This window comes from Toxorhynchites rutilus, chromosome 3 (assembly GCF_029784135.1).
Source record: "Toxorhynchites rutilus septentrionalis strain SRP chromosome 3, ASM2978413v1, whole genome shotgun sequence".
NCBI classification, from domain to species: Eukaryota; Metazoa; Arthropoda; class Insecta; order Diptera; family Culicidae; genus Toxorhynchites; species Toxorhynchites rutilus.
In genome coordinates, this window is record NC_073746.1 from 144,471,306 (window position 1) to 144,490,870 (window position 19,565).

Here is a 19,565-nt window from a genome sequence, read left to right on the forward strand (position 1 = left end):
TTCATTTTCAATCATAAATTTTATTAAACTTTTTCAAAAATAAAATCTGTCAAACACTCGCACACACCTTATCTACTAGTTAACAACAAAATGTTTCATTTTTCAGACTGAAACGTAAAATAGTTTCCTCCAGCTGGATAGGAGGAAGGCGCCTGTGAAAATCTCGTCTTTTTCTCTCCCGACATCACGCGATGAAAAGTACAAGACAACGCAAACAGCATGGGTTGCGTAATGAATAAATAGTAGGTAATCTAAACAATGTGGTAACACACGTTAGGTACAATATCAGTCGATGTGTGGCCGATGGCTGTTAATATCCAACCGGAAACCGGTGGCCGCTTAATAGCCTCTTCCGCCTGCGGCTTCCCGCTGGTGGTGATGGTGATGCAGATGCTCGTGGCTATGTTCAGCATAATCGTTGGGATGTGCCGCGCGGTGATCGCTCTCGACGGCTCTCTCGTAAGTTGTTTGATCTTTCGAGGAGGATTCGAGCATGTCGGTACCACCGTAGTGGGATGCGCCGGACGTGTACTGCTGATGATGCTGCCGTTGTTGCTGCTGCTGGTAGTCGTCTTCCCCACCCGTACCTTGGTCGTAAGACTGTGAGTGGAGTTGGTGGGATGCAGGGGTTGAGCTTGGGTGATGTACATATTGGTAGAATTTGTACTCGCTTTTAGGGGACTCTTCGAATTGGTGTTGTTCGGATGCCACGGAAGGGTAGTAGCTATGGGTTTTGGCTTTGGATGGAACGGTATCTTGGTAGGAAGGATGGAGATGAGCGTCACTTGGGAAGTTGTAGGAGTTGGCGGTTGGTTTTGAAGCGTATCTTGTCTCGTGTTCTTTAGGGAGTTTCTGATAGTAGCTTTGCTGTGGTTTGGAATAGTATTCTTTGTGATTTGCTGAGTTTGATGGTAACTTTCCTTCTAAATAAGTTAGGGCTTCGGAGACCGGCGTGGGTTTCGGATAGTAGTATTTATACTTTTGAAGGCTATTTTGTGACTCTTTGTGTTCGGAATAAGATTGGGTCTCAGGTTTATCTTCAGAACTACTATAAAAGTCGCTCAATTGGTACTGTTTGGAAGGTCTATTATGGTCGGCGTAAGATTCTTCATGGGATGCATAGTTATCATCCTGATATTTATATTGCTTGTACTGGGATGAAGTTTCACCTGATTGTCCGTGGTCAGTGTCGTGGTACGTTGTAGAGTAACTCATTTCAGTGGGCTTCTGATAATTTTCGATATACTTTAGTTGTTTGCTTCGGTGGCCACTTTGTTCTGATTGTCCCGTATAATCGTGGTAGATAGCTGCGGTGGGTTTTTGCTGATAGTATTTGCCTGCGTCAGGTTGTTCGTAATGAGGATATGAGTCTTTGAAAGTAGGGTGAGTTGCAGTTGGTTTGGGGTGATAAATTTTATAGTTTTGCTCTTCGAAAATATCCTTTGTGCTATATGTTGGGATCGTAGGGAATGCTGAATGAGAGGGTCGTGGAAACTTGGGAGCAGGATACTTGTCCGTATCACTTGAGTAGAAAACTGATTTAGGCGACTTGTATGCATGATGAACAACTTCCGGTTGGGGAGTACCCGCTGACGATCCCACTTCGGGCTGGACCGTCGAGTAGTACTCACGATAACCATGGGTTGATCTTGGAATCGACTCTGGTTTGAGAGTTGTATGGAAACTACGAGAGTTTTGATTCAATGATTGTTTCGCACTTGAGCTACTGTATTCTTCTAATTTTTTGAAATCTTCGCTATAATGTCTAGTGGGTTGAGGTTCCGAAGCCGATTCACTTTGTTTGAACAATACTTGACGGTTTCCCATGTATGGGTTGTAATCTGCGCCAACATCATACACAGAATGGATGGGATAGGAGCGTGTGTATTCCACTTGTTCGTTCTGATTGGAATGAGCAGTTTCTTGTTCACCTGTTAGCAAGTTAGAAGCACTTGTTGGCCCGGAAGATCTGCTGGAGAGCACTGGGACTGTAGGAACGATTGCCGATACAGATTCTGCAATTGGAACGCCGTCAGTTGGCTGCACTGCAGCCGCTTCCGGTAGCCTTATGATCTTTGGTACTGGCACCGGTACAGTTTTGGTAACAGGAACGGGCACAGGCACAGGGTGGGGTATTTTAACTGGATATGGAACAGGAACTTTAACAGCTACGGTGTTTGTAATTTTTACAATTTTTGGAGGTACTTCATGCTTTGCAATGAATGTTCCCAAATCGATGAATTTCTCGCTTTCTTTCTCCAGTTCGGTGAAATTTTGATTCATTTCGTTAATGATTGCGTGCTGCTGCTCGATCACATTGTCAATATAGGAGCCAACTACTAAATCACACGAAAGCCTTGATGACAGCAGTAAGAGTAAATTAACCTGTAAAGTGAAAAGCACATTACATTAAATGTTATGGCAGTTTTACATGGGAGTAAAAGTTCACAATTAAACATTAGCTTTATTAAGCATAGAAGCAAACACATTCCGTTTTCGCTTTTTAGTTCCGAACCATGATCTCAATTATTTATTGAAGCTTGATATCACATAAATCTGCATATTTGTTGTGTTTTAATTATTCATTCCATCACTGCTAACAGTCTCTGCAGCTCCACTAGTCACAATAGAACATTTGTGTTCCGAAACAGTCCATATATTCACCACAACACCAGTTTAGACATTGTATCCGATCATGTTCGTCCACACCAGCGGCACATTGTCACAAAACACTTCATTACCATAGAATGGTTCCCCACAATTAGCCTAAACACTTACAATTCTCCACATTTTCGATCGTTGTCACTTGAAGCTGAATGCACACTTATTTTCCGCCACTCGAAGCGCACTCCTCAGTTCATTTGGTTTAGCTTGTGGTTTGTTTATCACGCAAAAAAATTAACTATCGCTGCTGAGCAGGAAGCGTTTTCCAATCACCCGAAAAAGTCAGAGGCACTTTCAGCAGTTTGAATTTTCTTTGTTGCGATCCAGCGATCACCTTTCTTCAGCTATGAGGAAATGTTCGGGCGGAAATTGGACTGACTACTGGTTGCATTTTCACCTGGGTGTGCAACTTTTATACACTTTCCCGCAATCGATTGTGCATAACCACCCTTCACTACAATGAAGTCCAGCAAGGCGGCCGCTGGGATGCCCCACAGTGCCTCAAGACGGGGACTCGCGAAAAGCCACTCGGTTTGTTTTGTGCGTTTGTGAAAAGTATTGTATTTATTTCGAGATTTGAACTACTAGCAAGAATGAATCTGAATAGCACAAAACACCCAAATATTAGAAAAGAGGAACCAATCTATTTAATTATGTACTTTATTTAACATGGTAAGAATCACGCTGATTTAGTCGAACATGCACAGTTTATTTCTATAATTTGTCGCCATGCTGGAAGTAGTTTCTGTATCATAGAAATCTTCATCCATTGTTAGAAAAAAAAATGGAACAGTTGATTCACACAAGCTTTTCTTGAGGCGAATTTTCTTACCAGTAAAAAAATCGCCAGAGACAGCCACATGGTTTTTTTTCTGTATTATAATGACTCTCAACGCTTCTGGCTGGTTCGTCACTTTTACCTTCCATTTTGGAAGAATGTCGGGAGTGAGAATTGAACTCGTGATCTTGAGCGTGAGAAGTATGGATGTTACCTCCACGCCAGATCGGCTCCGCTCAGCCACATGGTACCATACCCGACTATTAGTTGGACGCCTCTTGCTTCTTTCCAAAAAGCGCCCGTTTCAGCCCAATATCTTTCTATTGAGCGTTACTCTGAACAATTTAGAGTATTTTCAAGTTTGGTTACAACATCGACCTTTAACATTTGGACGAATCCTGGCAACATTTCCGCGCCTTTTTCACATTTCTGTATGTAGCACCGTGCGTCCAATATTTTTGTCTCTTTTTGGTTTACTTTCGATAGCCAAAAATGTCAAAAATTACAAAATGAGGAAATGTTTTTAAAATCCTGTTGAAAGTTAACGTATCGAAAGGCCAGAATTTTCATTACAGTTGTAGAAGAACCATTCAAGCACATTTTCCCATTCGTTGCCAACTTGAAAACTGCTCATGGCATGTCAAAATAAAACGTAGGGGAACCCGGGGCAAGAGTGCAATACGGGGCAAGAGTGCCCATCTGATTATTTTGCCTATTTCCATACTTTACAATTATTTAATTACATAACTTTGTTTTATACAGATACTGCATAAATCTCACATATTATCAGCCAGAACCTTAAATATTTTTTACTGAAAAACAGATAAATACTAACTGAGCTTCTTACAACTGCAATCTATTGGCGATCTAACGCAAAACGTAAACGATCGGTGAGACATCTGGATTTTGTTTTTGAACTAAGAAAATTATGCTAATGTAACCTAAAACTCAAAAACAAATCACGTATATTTTACTTTCGGGCTTTCCAAGGTAGTTCTCACATGCAGGAATCGTGCATTTTTCTACTTGTGTTTGATTGTGCTCTCGAATTTCCTTCTTTAATTCAACCATTGTCAACATTTTTATAGTTTTCACTACTGAAAGAGGTGAATAAATAACATGTTATATATAAAATTGCGCAGAATTAAATTTCTAACAAACTCATCGCAATCAAACAATCTTTTATGATTATAGCATTGTAATTTATGGAAAGAAATACAAACCTTCCATAAGCTCACATGGCAAAATTTAAAACCATCATCACTTTCACCGCAGCGCCGCCTAGGTGTAGATTTGTACGTTAGATCGCCAATATGTTTGCATGACTCCACCCATAAATACAAATAGAATAATCATTTTTCTTCAACTTACTGTATGAAATAATTTAAATCGTACGCAGAGTCCCGATCGGGCAGTCGTCGGGTGTAGACCTGTTTGGTTCGCTCCGCGCTAGGTTCTTTTTTTTGTCGTGCATCGTGTTCAAACTTGTTTCGATATTGTCCGCCGTGCGGGGAAATTATAAAATGTCGGTTTCGTGAGTGTCTTCGAAAAAGTGAAATTTAAAAAGGCTAAAAGTGGTTTTTCGTTTTTTTTACTAAAAGTCGTTATTATAAATAAGCTTAGCAATTTCGGTTTCTTGCAGTGTTTTTGTGTGTGTATGTGTGCCGCAGTGAATATATCACCGTGAGAGGATCTGCAGGTGTTATGCGATGACCCATCGCGAGAAAGTTTTTTTCTTTTCAATGGCTTGAACGGTATTTTATAGGAAGGTTTGAAATTCCCATTCTCATTCTCATTGACGTGTGTGTATATGGGAGAGTGTTTTTTTTTGGAGCTAAATGAAGTTATTCTTCTTAAGTTCTCTATTCTCTTCTCAAGCAAAGTTCCTTTCTCTCTCGCACATATGCATCATACTGGGTGGTGTGGTGGAGGATGCGGCTGTGTGCGAGAATGTGGCTGTAGGAGTGGTGTGCGGTCGTGAGGTTGCTGCTGCATGGAATTGAATTGATTTGAGTGCATTGGTTTCCCTCGCTTTGTTCGGGCTCGCCTTCTTCTGGCTGGTAGAGTGGTTTGTTTCTTTTCGTCATTTGTGCAGTCGGGTTTTCGTGAGTGCTCGGATCCACTGTCACCGTAGCCTTGAGTGCAGTTGTTTGGAATTGGAATACATACGAGCATTTGATTGTACGATGACTGACGAAGGGAGGCAGGCTTTTTTGACGTAGAACTACGTCTTTCATTAAGGGTGTCAAATCAGAAAACAGGTCACGTTTTTATGAAATAAAGTTAGCGTTAACAACTATTTTTGCCGCGAACGGATTTTGGCGATTTACATACTAAACGAATCGGAAATTCCGTAAGATTTGTTTAATATGCCATACAATAGAATCCCCTGGTTAGTAAATGGTAAAAATTAATGAAAACTTTAAGTGTTTCTATTTTCCCATACATTTGTTCTGTCCATTTGAGTGCTTTCCCGAACAGAGATATCAATAACGAGCAACTTATCGACGACCAACGGAGGGGAAATCGTAGGATTTAAAGTCTCCGTGAACAAAGGAAAAGAAGAAGAATGAAGGGGAATACTTGCCTAGAGTATAAACAGTGGATCTCGCTGAGGCAAACCTTAGAGGCGAATGAACTGCAAAGTTTAAAGCCTCTTAAAAACAAAGAATATAAGATAAGGCAAACTTTCATTCGGCATCGGACTGTTGAGTAATCCAGTTCACTTTGTTTCGCTGCGCTTCGATCTAAGATTGGACCCCACCAGTGGTAATCCAACTTGGAAATCGTCGTTTGATTTTTCGGTTCGAGGCTCGAGTCCTGCAGAAAACGAACGCATTTGCCAGGGGCAATAAAATTTCGAGGTAAGCGTCATCTAATGATGCACGCGATGTTGGTGCAGTGAAAAGCGCTCGCACTGAACCGAGCCTTCGCAAATGTGACACCGCACCGAACAACAGCGAAGTAGGCGATTTCGGCGCGTCGGTCGAAAATGTAAACGCCGTTACCCAGACAGCAACCAAAATCAAGCTCCCCCCGCTGGTGGTGAAGGCGGTCGCTCTTGACAAACTCATCAGCGAATTCGCATCGATGGGTGTTACAGCAGAGTACAAGCTGTGTGGCATAATTCAGTCTTTTTCCAAGCAGTTAACATTGTTTATTTTCCGTCTTCATAAGGGCTTCGTTGGTGCCTTTGAGAATGCATCAATGCATTAAACTGACGTTATGGCGAAGCAGACGTTAAGGTTGTGCACCAAAAAATGATTTGGGAATACCAAGCATCTTGAATGTCTTACTGGAATGTTATAAGTTATTTGGGTTCGCGTGCCAGTCGCAAAACTGCCTTCGACTAGGACTGCATTTGCGTTAATATTGATCATAATGAAGCATTGCTACTGTTTTCGAGGTTGTTATTAACAAAAAGAGTTTATTTCTCTTGTTTAGTCATCAAGAAAGTAAATGTTCTGGAATTTTGTATGTGATAAGGTTTCGCTTACCAGTAGCAAAACTTCCTCCACTAAGGGTGACAGCTGCGCTTCTCTCGAGCATGAGAATATAATGCAACTCTTTTCGAGGCCAGTAATATTAACAGAAGCGTTTCTTTTGAGAATAGCGCAAAATAATGAGAAATGTTCATATTGCTAGTAGTTTCAAGCCACCAATGTATGGCTCTGTATGCATGCTATGGTGAACGCTTGTTTGGCGCTTGGTTTACGCTTAGTTTGTACAAACGATATCTAGAGGTGCGATTCCTTTGAGGCAATACTAAATAACATGTAGCATGATATTTGATACTTGCAAGTGTTGTCATTGTTGTTGTTTACATGCGGTGCCAAAGATATATTGATGTAGTTATGAGATATGGAGAATGGTGCTGGTGCAACATGTATATAATCGACTGTAGCCGAGTCTATGTCAATTTCGAAAAAGGCCACCGGAATAGCCTTCGAGGCAAGTTTTCAATGCATTGACATGAAATAAATTGCGACATACGATTGTTTTGCGAGGGCAAGAATGAATCATCAATCAATTATCGTCAACTGATTCTACAATGAAAAAATCATTTCAGAGATTATTCTACTAAGCAGTTGTATAAACAAGCGACTTATATAAAATAACAGCGTAGTTCTACGTCAACAATGCGGTCGTATCTTGGACACAACCTCCTATAATTTTTTTTCGCTTAGTGTGGTGAAGGAGGTGGGATTTGGTTCACACTGGCAGCCACACCGCTGCAGATCTGTGTAGCTGTTTACTTCTCGCGATTGCAGGCGATTCGTGCGGCCGCACTTTCGCACCGAGGTGCATCAAGGTTCCATTAATATTGTGAGTTTCTTTGCATTGCCTTTGGGTTCAATATATTTCATATTAGGTTGGGAAAAGGGAAACCCATTTTCCATGAAATTGAAGAATTGAGCAACGTTAGAATGATCCCATTTAGGTTATACATACTCACCGTTTACTATGATATCCTATATTTCTTATTGCTCCTATCAACTAGATCGCAATCATATATAACCACGCGCGAACTATTATAAACATTTATAAACTTCTTTTTCAAAAATTATAATTTAATTATAAATTATAAATATGTAAACTTTAAGTGTAATAGCTAATGCAGTGTGTGAATTTATTTAAAATGTAGAACGATTGTTTCTAGGTGAGTCCTCACGGTTACCTTCTCAGGCTTCCCAAATTCGCATTGTAAATTGTAATTGCATTGTAATTCTCATGATAAATTACGGAATATATCGTAATATATTACACATCGACGGGTTGATTGATTGTAGAGGAATTCTCCCGGTTACCTTCTCAGGTTTCCCAAAGTAAACAATCCGTCGCCGCGATTGGGGTTAAACACTACGCGCTGGTCCGATTGGTTTGAGAGGAGTTCTCTTGGTTACCTTCTCAGGTTTCTTATAGTTAAATCTTTGCAGTTGCGATTGAATTTCGACAACGATTGCGTGCGAGAAATCATTATTACAAGTTTTCCTTCTCAGGATACCTAAAGACCTCTTCCACGTGTTAAAATATGAGTTCGCGTTTACATAATCACATCACTTACCACAGTGAATCCTGATTCTTACCTCTTCCCACTAACAACTATCCCTTCCATGGTATTCGCTAGGGAACCACGCTATAGAGGCGACCCTTCTGGCCTTCGGGCGGCGAATATCATACTAACATTCCTTCCCTTCCCACGGTGACTGTAAGGACGTGGCCGGCGTCGTTATTGACCATTTAAAGCTCGAATCACCGAAAATTGCACAACGAGAATGATTTGCTAGTCCCAAGCGCCATTCTGTGTGTTCTTTGTGCAATTTGGTTGGTACAGGTCAATCACGGAGAGCAACTACGAATTGTACAGTCTACCCAAGCTCAAGCTCAAGAAATAATTTAAATCGTACGCATTTATTTTAATAAAAAATAAATTTGTTATCTCAACTTCCCGGGGTAAAATGCCATAGTCGTAACCTCGAATTCGATCTGTCAAACGCAAATAGTGTAATCGTGGTTGTGTTTGTTGTGGTCATGGTTTGTAAATATGAACGGATTTCGTTCCAAAACCAGTGGCAGTGGACTTGTTGCCGTACATTCTGTAAATCATAGAGACGAGCTGCGGAGGAATATAGTTTGCCCAGAAGAACATTGGTCAAATATGTGCAGAAGTTAGGCCGTTTTGAAACTGTGTTTTCTAAACAACGGGAGGAGTAACTCGTGAGTCACATCCTTAACATGCAGAAGTTATTTTATGGGCTGACAACACACGACATCCCGGACCAGGGTATAAAATCGCAGAGTGAAATAATTTAGATCACTCTTTCGACAAAACATCCAAATTGGCCGGAGAAGATTGGCTTGTCGGTTTTTGTGAACGCCACCAGAACTTGAGTATGCGTTCTTTGGAACCACCGTGAATTTCACAGTGCTTTTTTCATCAAAAATTATATTTTTATGAGATTGGCACTCTTGCCCCGTACTGGAAAAATACAAGCCAAAAACATAATTTTTGTAAATGAAACATTTTCATAGTAAACATAACTTTTGAACAATTTAATGCATAGCTACACCTAAATAGGAGTATAAATGAACAAATCAGCAAAAAAATGGAAAAAATATAACAAAAGAGCATTCAAAAACGCATATAAGCTTAAGGTGGCACTCTTGCCCGGGTCCCCCTACACTTTTTTAGCACAGACAGACACTCTTGACTTCAATATGCAAACAGTTACAGTTTTTTTTAACGTGTCCAGATTATCGCGGATATAATCTTTAATATTCGATCATGACACATTCGGTGTTCATGTCGCTATATCGGTTAATAATAATTCAAAGAAGTGGATGTTTTACTTGCCTTATTTACCGATCGATTAAAGTTGTATTCTAGTCTAGAAATTTGAAAAAAAAACCAAAAATTTTTCCTTCATATTTCTGTTGTTTAGGAATTCAAGAATATAGAAAGGACTTATCGAAAATTTTCAAACTTCAAACTTCAAACGCGTTGTTCTTGAAACTAGTTTTTTCAAACTGGCGTACACGATATCTCAAGTTCTACTGAACCGAATCATGTCGAATTTATTTGAATACAATCTGCATGCAACTCTCTATCGCATCTAAACCTCTAAAAAATAATATATTTGAAATTTACCTTTTTTTTAAAAATCGGAAACGTAAAAAAAAAACGTTTCAAACGGCATTTTGTTTAAAAAACAGCCGCCATTTTGTCAAAAAAGATGTTTTTGACTCGTCCGAGGTTCATGCGATAGCGACATCTTTACTGATTTAGAATCTGTTCGATTCTTTTGTTTCAGATAACCAGAAGGGCTGGAGTCGTGTATGCGATGGTACAACGTTTTTTTTTGACCCCCTTGCTTCATCAGCTTTTAACTATTCTAGTTATGAATGTTTTTTCTCCGTTCAATTTTTGTTTTATTGTTAAAATATAGATCACGGGCTCTCAAACTGTTTTAGGCAAGAGACCCCCTTTCCAGAATTATGTCATGTAATTATGTCATTATACCCCAAGTTTCTATGAAAATTCTATCTTTAGTTTTTTTTCTTTCTAAATAATTATCAATTTGAAAACATTGCAGTTGGTTAAATGAATAAACATTATTTTTCCACGGAGGCGATCTGGCGTAGTGGTAATATCCACACCTCTCGAGCAAAAGGTCACGAGCTCAATTCACACTCCCAACAACCAGCCAAAAGTGTTGAAAATCCCTATAATACAGAAAGAAAATATTGTCTCAGTCATATTCAACAAAATAATAAAATATAATAGATAAAATTTAGTAAATATCAAGTGTAATAAATAATTATTGATACAAACTACTCACAAACTATAAAAACATCCAAATCGCAAACCAATTTATCCACAACTACCAAAATATCAAAATATGGTTCAATATTGGTTAGTGAAAGCCTTAAATCTCTGCATTTGTTGATTTACAAATGGTTCCTTCGGTTTCGCGTTTTTTGTAACCATAATGAAGCCTTTTTCGTCAAAGTATGATGATGGAAAAACGAGAAGATAATGTTCAGCAATGTCTCACATCGCAGGATACTGTTTTTCAATGTTTCGTTATAACTAGAACATATGACAATCTTAGTTGTACCACTGCCTCATCTGTGCTGATGATAATCAACTTTTCTTGCATTATTTATTACAATTGCTTCAACAACTGAAACGTTTATTGTTTATCGTTCATTGGGGGCTTTCATATATAAGCTTGAACTTGGGTAGACTGTACATTTCGAAGTTGCTCTCCATGATTGATCTGAACCAGCGGAATTGCAAAAAGGAAACACCGAATTGGGAGTAGCAAATCATCCTCATTGTGAAAATTTCGGTGGTTCGAGCTTGAAATATTCAATAACGATGCCGGTCACGTTCTTACAGTCACCAGAGGAAGGGAAGGAATGTTAGTATGATTTTTCCACCCGAAGGCCTCTTAAAAACAAAGAATATAAGATAAGGCAAACTTTCATTCGGCATCGGACTGTTGAGTAATCCAGTTCACTTTGTTTCGCTGCGCTTCGATCTAAGATTGGACCCCACCAGTGGTAATCCAACTTGGAAATCGTCGTTTGATTTTTCGGTTCGAGGCTCGAGTCCTGCAGAAAACGAACGCATTTGCCAGGGGCAATAAAATTTCGAGGTAAGCGTCATCTAATGATGCACGCGATGTTGGTGCAGTGAAAAGCGCTCGCACTGAACCGAGCCTTCGCAAATGTGACACCGCACCGAACAACAGCGAAGTAGGCGATTTCGGCGCGTCGGTCGAAAATGTAAACGCCGTTACCCAGACAGCAACCAAAATCAAGCTCCCCCCGCTGGTGGTGAAGGCGGTCGCTCTTGACAAACTCATCAGCGAATTCGCATCGATGGGTGTTACAGCAGAGTACAAGCTGTGTGGCATAATTCAGTCTTTTTCCAAGCAGTTAACATTGTTTATTTTCCGTCTTCATAAGGGCTTCGTTGGTGCCTTTGAGAATGCATCAATGCATTAAACTGACGTTATGGCGAAGCAGACGTTAAGGTTGTGCACCAAAAAATGATTTGGGAATACCAAGCATCTTGAATGTCTTACTGGAATGTTATAAGTTATTTGGGTTCGCGTGCCAGTCGCAAAACTGCCTTCGACTAGGACTGCATTTGCGTTAATATTGATCATAATGAAGCATTGCTACTGTTTTCGAGGTTGTTATTAACAAAAAGAGTTTATTTCTCTTGTTTAGTCATCAAGAAAGTAAATGTTCTGGAATTTTGTATGTGATAAGGTTTCGCTTACCAGTAGCAAAACTTCCTCCACTAAGGGTGACAGCTGCGCTTCTCTCGAGCATGAGAATATAATGCAACTCTTTTCGAGGCCAGTAATATTAACAGAAGCGTTTCTTTTGAGAATAGCGCAAAATAATGAGAAATGTTCATATTGCTAGTAGTTTCAAGCCACCAATGTATGGCTCTGTATGCATGCTATGGTGAACGCTTGTTTGGCGCTTGGTTTACGCTTAGTTTGTACAAACGATATCTACAGGTGCGATTCCTTTGAGGCAATACTAAATAACATGTAGCATGATATTTGATACTTGCAAGTGTTGTCATTGTTGTTGTTTACATGCGGTGCCAAAGATATATTGATGTAGTTATGAGATATGGAGAATGGTGCTGGTGCAACATGTATATAATCGACTGTAGCCGAGTCTATGTCAATTTCGAAAAAGGCCACCGGAATAGCCTTCGAGGCAAGTTTTCAATGCATTGACATGAAATAAATTGCGACATACGATTGTTTTGCGAGGGCAAGAATGAATCATCAATCAATTATCGTCAACTGATTCTACAATGAAAAAATCATTTCAGAGATTATTCTACTAAGCAGTTGTATAAACAAGCGACTTATATAAAATAACAGCGTAGTTCTACGTCAACAATGCGGTCGTATCTTGGACACAACCTCCTATAATTTTTTTTCGCTTAGTGTGGTGAAGGAGGTGGGATTTGGTTCACACTGGCAGCCACACCGCTGCAGATCTGTGTAGCTGTTTACTTCTCGCGATTGCAGGCGATTCGTGCGGCCGCACTTTCGCACCGAGGTGCATCAAGGTTCCATTAATATTGTGAGTTTCTTTGCATTGCCTTTGGGTTCAATATATTTCATATTAGGTTGGGAAAAGGGAAACCCATTTTCCATGAAATTGAAGAATTGAGCAACGTTAGAATGATCCCATTTAGGTTATACATACTCACCGTTTACTATGATATCCTATATTTCTTATTGCTCCTATCAACTAGATCGCAATCATATATAACCACGCGCGAACTATTATAAACATTTATAAACTTCTTTTTCAAAAATTATAATTTAATTATAAATTATAAATATGTAAACTTTAAGTGTAATAGCTAATGCAGTGTGTGAATTTATTTAAAATGTAGAACGATTGTTTCTAGGTGAGTCCTCACGGTTACCTTCTCAGGCTTCCCAAATTCGCATTGTAAATTGTAATTGCATTGTAATTCTCATGATAAATTACGGAATATATCGTAATATATTACACATCGACGGGTTGATTGATTGTAGAGGAATTCTCCCGGTTACCTTCTCAGGTTTCCCAAAGTAAACAATCCGTCGCCGCGATTGGGGTTAAACACTACGCGCTGGTCCGATTGGTTTGAGAGGAGTTCTCTTGGTTACCTTCTCAGGTTTCTTATAGTTAAATCTTTGCAGTTGCGATTGAATTTCGACAACGATTGCGTGCGAGAAATCATTATTACAAGTTTTCCTTCTCAGGATACCTAAAGACCTCTTCCACGTGTTAAAATATGAGTTCGCGTTTACATAATCACATCACTTACCACAGTGAATCCTGATTCTTACCTCTTCCCACTAACAACTATCCCTTCCATGGTATTCGCTAGGGAACCACGCTATAGAGGCGACCCTTCTGGCCTTCGGGCGGCGAATATCATACTAACATTCCTTCCCTTCCCACGGTGACTGTAAGGACGTGGCCGGCGTCGTTATTGACCATTTAAAGCTCGAATCACCGAAAATTGCACAACGAGAATGATTTGCTAGTCCCAAGCGCCATTCTGTGTGTTCTTTGTGCAATTTGGTTGGTACAGGTCAATCACGGAGAGCAACTACGAATTGTACAGTCTACCCAAGCTCAAGCTCAAGAAATAATTTAAATCGTACGCATTTATTTTAATAAAAAATAAATTTGTTATCTCAACTTCCCGGGGTAAAATGCCATAGTCGTAACCTCGAATTCGATCTGTCAAACGCAAATAGTGTAATCGTGGTTGTGTTTGTTGTGGTCATGGTTTGTAAATATGAACGGATTTCGTTCCAAAACCAGTGGCAGTGGACTTGTTGCCGTACATTCTGTAAATCATAGAGACGAGCTGCGGAGGAATATAGTTTGCCCAGAAGAACATTGGTCAAATATGTGCAGAAGTTAGGCCGTTTTGAAACTGTGTTTTCTAAACAACGGGAGGAGTAACTCGTGAGTCACATCCTTAACATGCAGAAGTTATTTTATGGGCTGACAACACACGACATCCCGGACCAGGGTATAAAATCGCAGAGTGAAATAATTTAGATCACTCTTTCGACAAAACATCCAAATTGGCCGGAGAAGATTGGCTTGTCGGTTTTTGTGAACGCCACCAGAACTTGAGTATGCGTTCTTTGGAACCACCGTGAATTTCACAGTGCTTTTTTCATCAAAAATTATATTTTTATGAGATTGGCACTCTTGCCCCGTACTGGAAAAATACAAGCCAAAAACATAATTTTTGTAAATGAAACATTTTCATAGTAAACATAACTTTTGAACAATTTAATGCATAGCTACACCTAAATAGGAGTATAAATGAACAAATCAGCAAAAAAATGGAAAAAATATAACAAAAGAGCATTCAAAAACGCATATAAGCTTAAGGTGGCACTCTTGCCCGGGTCCCCCTACACTTTTTTAGCACAGACAGACACTCTTGACTTCAATATGCAAACAGTTACAGTTTTTTTTAACGTGTCCAGATTATCGCGGATATAATCTTTAATATTCGATCATGACACATTCGGTGTTCATGTCGCTATATCGGTTAATAATAATTCAAAGAAGTGGATGTTTTACTTGCCTTATTTACCGATCGATTAAAGTTGTATTCTAGTCTAGAAATTTGAAAAAAAAACCAAAAATTTTTCCTTCATATTTCTGTTGTTTAGGAATTCAAGAATATAGAAAGGACTTATCGAAAATTTTCAAACTTCAAACTTCAAACGCGTTGTTCTTGAAACTAGTTTTTTCAAACTGGCGTACACGATATCTCAAGTTCTACTGAACCGAATCATGTCGAATTTATTTGAATACAATCTGCATGCAACTCTCTATCGCATCTAAACCTCTAAAAAATAATATATTTGAAATTTACCTTTTTTTTAAAAATCGGAAACGTAAAAAAAAAACGTTTCAAACGGCATTTTGTTTAAAAAACAGCCGCCATTTTGTCAAAAAAGATGTTTTTGACTCGTCCGAGGTTCATGCGATAGCGACATCTTTACTGATTTAGAATCTGTTCGATTCTTTTGTTTCAGATAACCAGAAGGGCTGGAGTCGTGTATGCGATGGTACAACGTTTTTTTTTGACCCCCTTGCTTCATCAGCTTTTAACTATTCTAGTTATGAATGTTTTTTCTCCGTTCAATTTTTGTTTTATTGTTAAAATATAGATCACGGGCTCTCAAACTGTTTTAGGCAAGAGACCCCCTTTCCAGAATTATGTCATGTAATTATGTCATTATACCCCAAGTTTCTATGAAAATTCTATCTTTAGTTTTTTTTCTTTCTAAATAATTATCAATTTGAAAACATTGCAGTTGGTTAAATGAATAAACATTATTTTTCCACGGAGGCGATCTGGCGTAGTGGTAATATCCACACCTCTCGAGCAAAAGGTCACGAGCTCAATTCACACTCCCAACAACCAGCCAAAAGTGTTGAAAATCCCTATAATACAGAAAGAAAATATTGTCTCAGTCATATTCAACAAAATAATAAAATATAATAGATAAAATTTAGTAAATATCAAGTGTAATAAATAATTATTGATACAAACTACTCACAAACTATAAAAACATCCAAATCGCAAACCAATTTATCCACAACTACCAAAATATCAAAATATGGTTCAATATTGGTTAGTGAAAGCCTTAAATCTCTGCATTTGTTGATTTACAAATGGTTCCTTCGGTTTCGCGTTTTTTGTAACCATAATGAAGCCTTTTTCGTCAAAGTATGATGATGGAAAAACGAGAAGATAATGTTCAGCAATGTCTCACATCGCAGGATACTGTTTTTCAATGTTTCGTTATAACTAGAACATATGACAATCTTAGTTGTACCACTGCCTCATCTGTGCTGATGATAATCAACTTTTCTTGCATTATTTATTACAATTGCTTCAACAACTGAAACGTTTATTGTTTATCGTTCATTGGGGGCTTTCATATATAAGCTTGAACTTGGGTAGACTGTACATTTCGAAGTTGCTCTCCATGATTGATCTGAACCAGCGGAATTGCAAAAAGGAAACACCGAATTGGGAGTAACAAATCATCCTCATTGTGAAAATTTCGGTGGTTCGAGCTTGAAATATTCAATAACGATGCCGGTCACGTTCTTACAGTCACCAGAGGAAGGGAAGGAATGTTAGTATGATTTTTCCACCCGAAGGCCAGAAGGGTCGTCGCTATAGCGGGGTTCCTGTGATTTGGAAGCGATTATCATGGAGTGGGGGAGGTAAAAATCAGGATTCACTGTGGTGAGTGATGTGATTAGGAGTTTATCCATTTCTTTCTTTCCATAATAATCATGGAAAACAGCTATTACAACCATCCTCCTTAGGGCTTTGGACCCTCCGCTCTGCTTCTCAATAGTCTCAGGTTCTTTTTCGGACATGCTACTATAGAAATCTGTCATTCGCTGGCGGAGTTCGTTCATTGTGGGCTTTCATATATAGTGGAAAAAGCTATTTCGCTATTATCGCTATTTAGAGATTTTTCATAAAAAAAATTTTTTTTAGATGATAATAAAAAATAAAATAATTTAAAAAAACAATGGCCACCGTTTTGACAATTTTTCGAATTTCCTATGTAATGCTTTAGGTATTGTCCTACAGTTTCAGAATGTTCATTGGAATTTGTCCTACGACACCCCGTTGCTTCAGAACCTATACCACCAGCAAGGTACCGATTTTCAGACAGCATCTACGCATCCAGCTCTCAACAGCGTCATAATCATTATTCGTGCACTCAAAAAATGGAAAATACATCTTCAAATATACTTTAAACAATAACCAGAACACTCTAACACTCCACTTTATTCGTAAGATCCGAAAGAAATTCACGAAAATTCATTATTTTCCGTCCTTCCAGACAGGGGTCCCTCTTTAAACGAAAGCTGATCAAAGCGTTTTGAAGCAGCTCAAACGTTGCCCAAGCCAGGAAGGTCCTACTGTGTATCTGGTGGGACTGGAAAGGAAACATTTATTATTATTTACTCCCATATGGCCAAACACTACATTTAGATATCTACAGTCAAAAACTGGATCGTTTGATACTAGCGAATGGGAGTGTTCCGGTGGACTGTGAAAAGGGTCTTAGATCGAAGAAAGAACGGACAACTATCCTCGAAGAAGGCCACAGGTCGTTGGAGGTCAGCTCGGATTCCGATGGTTATCGCTGCCATCAAAAGGAAGTTTCGGAAGAATCCAGTGCGTTCAATGAGGAACATGGCGAAGGAACACTGGATCAGCAACTTCGCGGTACGGAAGATCGTGAAGAAAGATTGTGGGGCAAAGTCGGGGGCACGGAAAAAATCACATGGTTACAAACCGTATCCGGGAGCTACGAATTGAGCGATGTTAGAAAATCTTGAAAAAACTATACAATTTTATTTTCTTCTTTCAGCTTTTGAATACCCTAATAGCAATGTTTTTAGTACATTCCAAAAATATTCGGCATACAATTTGTTTAGAGCGCTTTCAGGAGAATCACAGTGTCTAACAATGATGAAGTAAAATGACACAGCGCTGATTTATATTTGAGCACTTCTATACAGAAAAATAGCAAATTTTATTCGATTTTATTGAAACTTGGTACATATGATGGAAGCTACCTAAAATTGGAATTTTTGCTATCATATGATCAATTTAAATTACGACATAATTTTTTGGAAAGGCGTATTCAAAATAATTGATCTTTCTTTCGAAAAATCGTATTCCAAAATCGGGATGTCTGACTAAAATACCATGTTCGACAAAGTTGTTGGAAAACATTGATGAACTATTTAGGAAAAATAACATTTTAAATGCACTGTTAAAAAATCTTACTCAAAAATTGAATTGATTATTAAAAACAATTGAATTGATTATTAAAAATTGAATTGATTATTATATAGAGTTTATGAAATACTATATATATCGTTTTGTCCTGGGGCTAACCGAGATATAAGCATTTTATAATGAAATCTAGCTGACCCGGCCAACGTTGTTTTGCCATACAAATTATTTCTAGTTAATATGTTAGTTGTTAATAAAAATGACTGACTAATTTATTTATTGTAAGCGTGTTTGAATATTTTAACGAACTATGAAATTGATCGAATTTTATCGATAAATAGAACGAATGTACAAATTTTAACGAAAGTGAGTTTGATGTTTATGCTGCCAAAATGACGGTACCCACTGTTACTCACTTACCTTTTTTTCTATAAATTTTATTTGCATTTCCGTCAAAACTTTATCCATAATAAAAGATCATCATCAGACACAACTTTCGTTCAAGATTTTTCCCACTTTCAGAGAATGTATGAGTCTAGTACATAGAACACATATTTGACACTTCTTGAATGGCTTTCACGTTCCGTGTGTAACTTTTGCCGTCTCAACGTATGCATTAAATAGCGTCATTTGGTAATACTTAATTGAGATTTCTTTAGCCAAATAACACGCCTTGAATGTATTCCGTGGGGCAAGCTCTAGAATAGGCGTGACCACAGTGCAAGTCGATGGAAATTTCTTTGACGAAAAATCCCCCAACCAGAACGGGAATCGAACCCAAACACCCGGCATGATAATGTGAGACGCTAACCACTCGGCCACGGGTGCACCCTACATATTTGACACGGTAGAGTAAATTTTCACAATTATAATTTTTGTTTTCAAATCAAATTTATTCCACCCGAATATTCATTACTATTTTGGCTTCACAGAGATGGAACACGAAGCTCAATGTAGTCTATGCATGGCAAGTTAGCCACATTTGCACAACTAGAATGCAGAATGCAAAAATTGCGATCCGTTCGGGTAATTCTGACTTGATCAGATTTCAGAATATGGGTAATCCGTCTACTGATCAGCTAAGTAGACGGATTTAGAATAACTGAAGAAATTGAACTATCGATTTCCTCATGGCGTCGACAAAATAGACTAACCAAACTAAAAATGTGTGTATAAGGTAATCCTTGCTCCTGCCAATCTACCGAATAAATCCAGCAATGTGTGGGATCGAATCCGACCGGACTTCATTTTTTATTTGAACACACGCGC

The 19,565-nt window shown here is 38.7% G+C and overlaps 1 protein-coding gene across 1 annotated transcript; it reads right to left on the reverse strand.

Moving 5' to 3' along the window:
• LOC129777031 (uncharacterized) lies at nucleotides 1–3,033 on the reverse strand. The gene is made up of 2 exons (XM_055783079.1): nucleotides 2,779–3,033; nucleotides 1–2,385 (listed from the first exon to the last, which is right to left on the reverse strand). The coding sequence occupies exons 1-2, from the start codon at nucleotides 2,788–2,790 to the stop codon at nucleotides 340–342; spliced, it is 2,058 nt and encodes a 685-aa protein (XP_055639054.1). The 5' UTR covers nucleotides 2,791–3,033; the 3' UTR covers nucleotides 1–339.
• Between the last annotated feature and the right edge of the window lie 16,532 nt (nucleotides 3,034–19,565).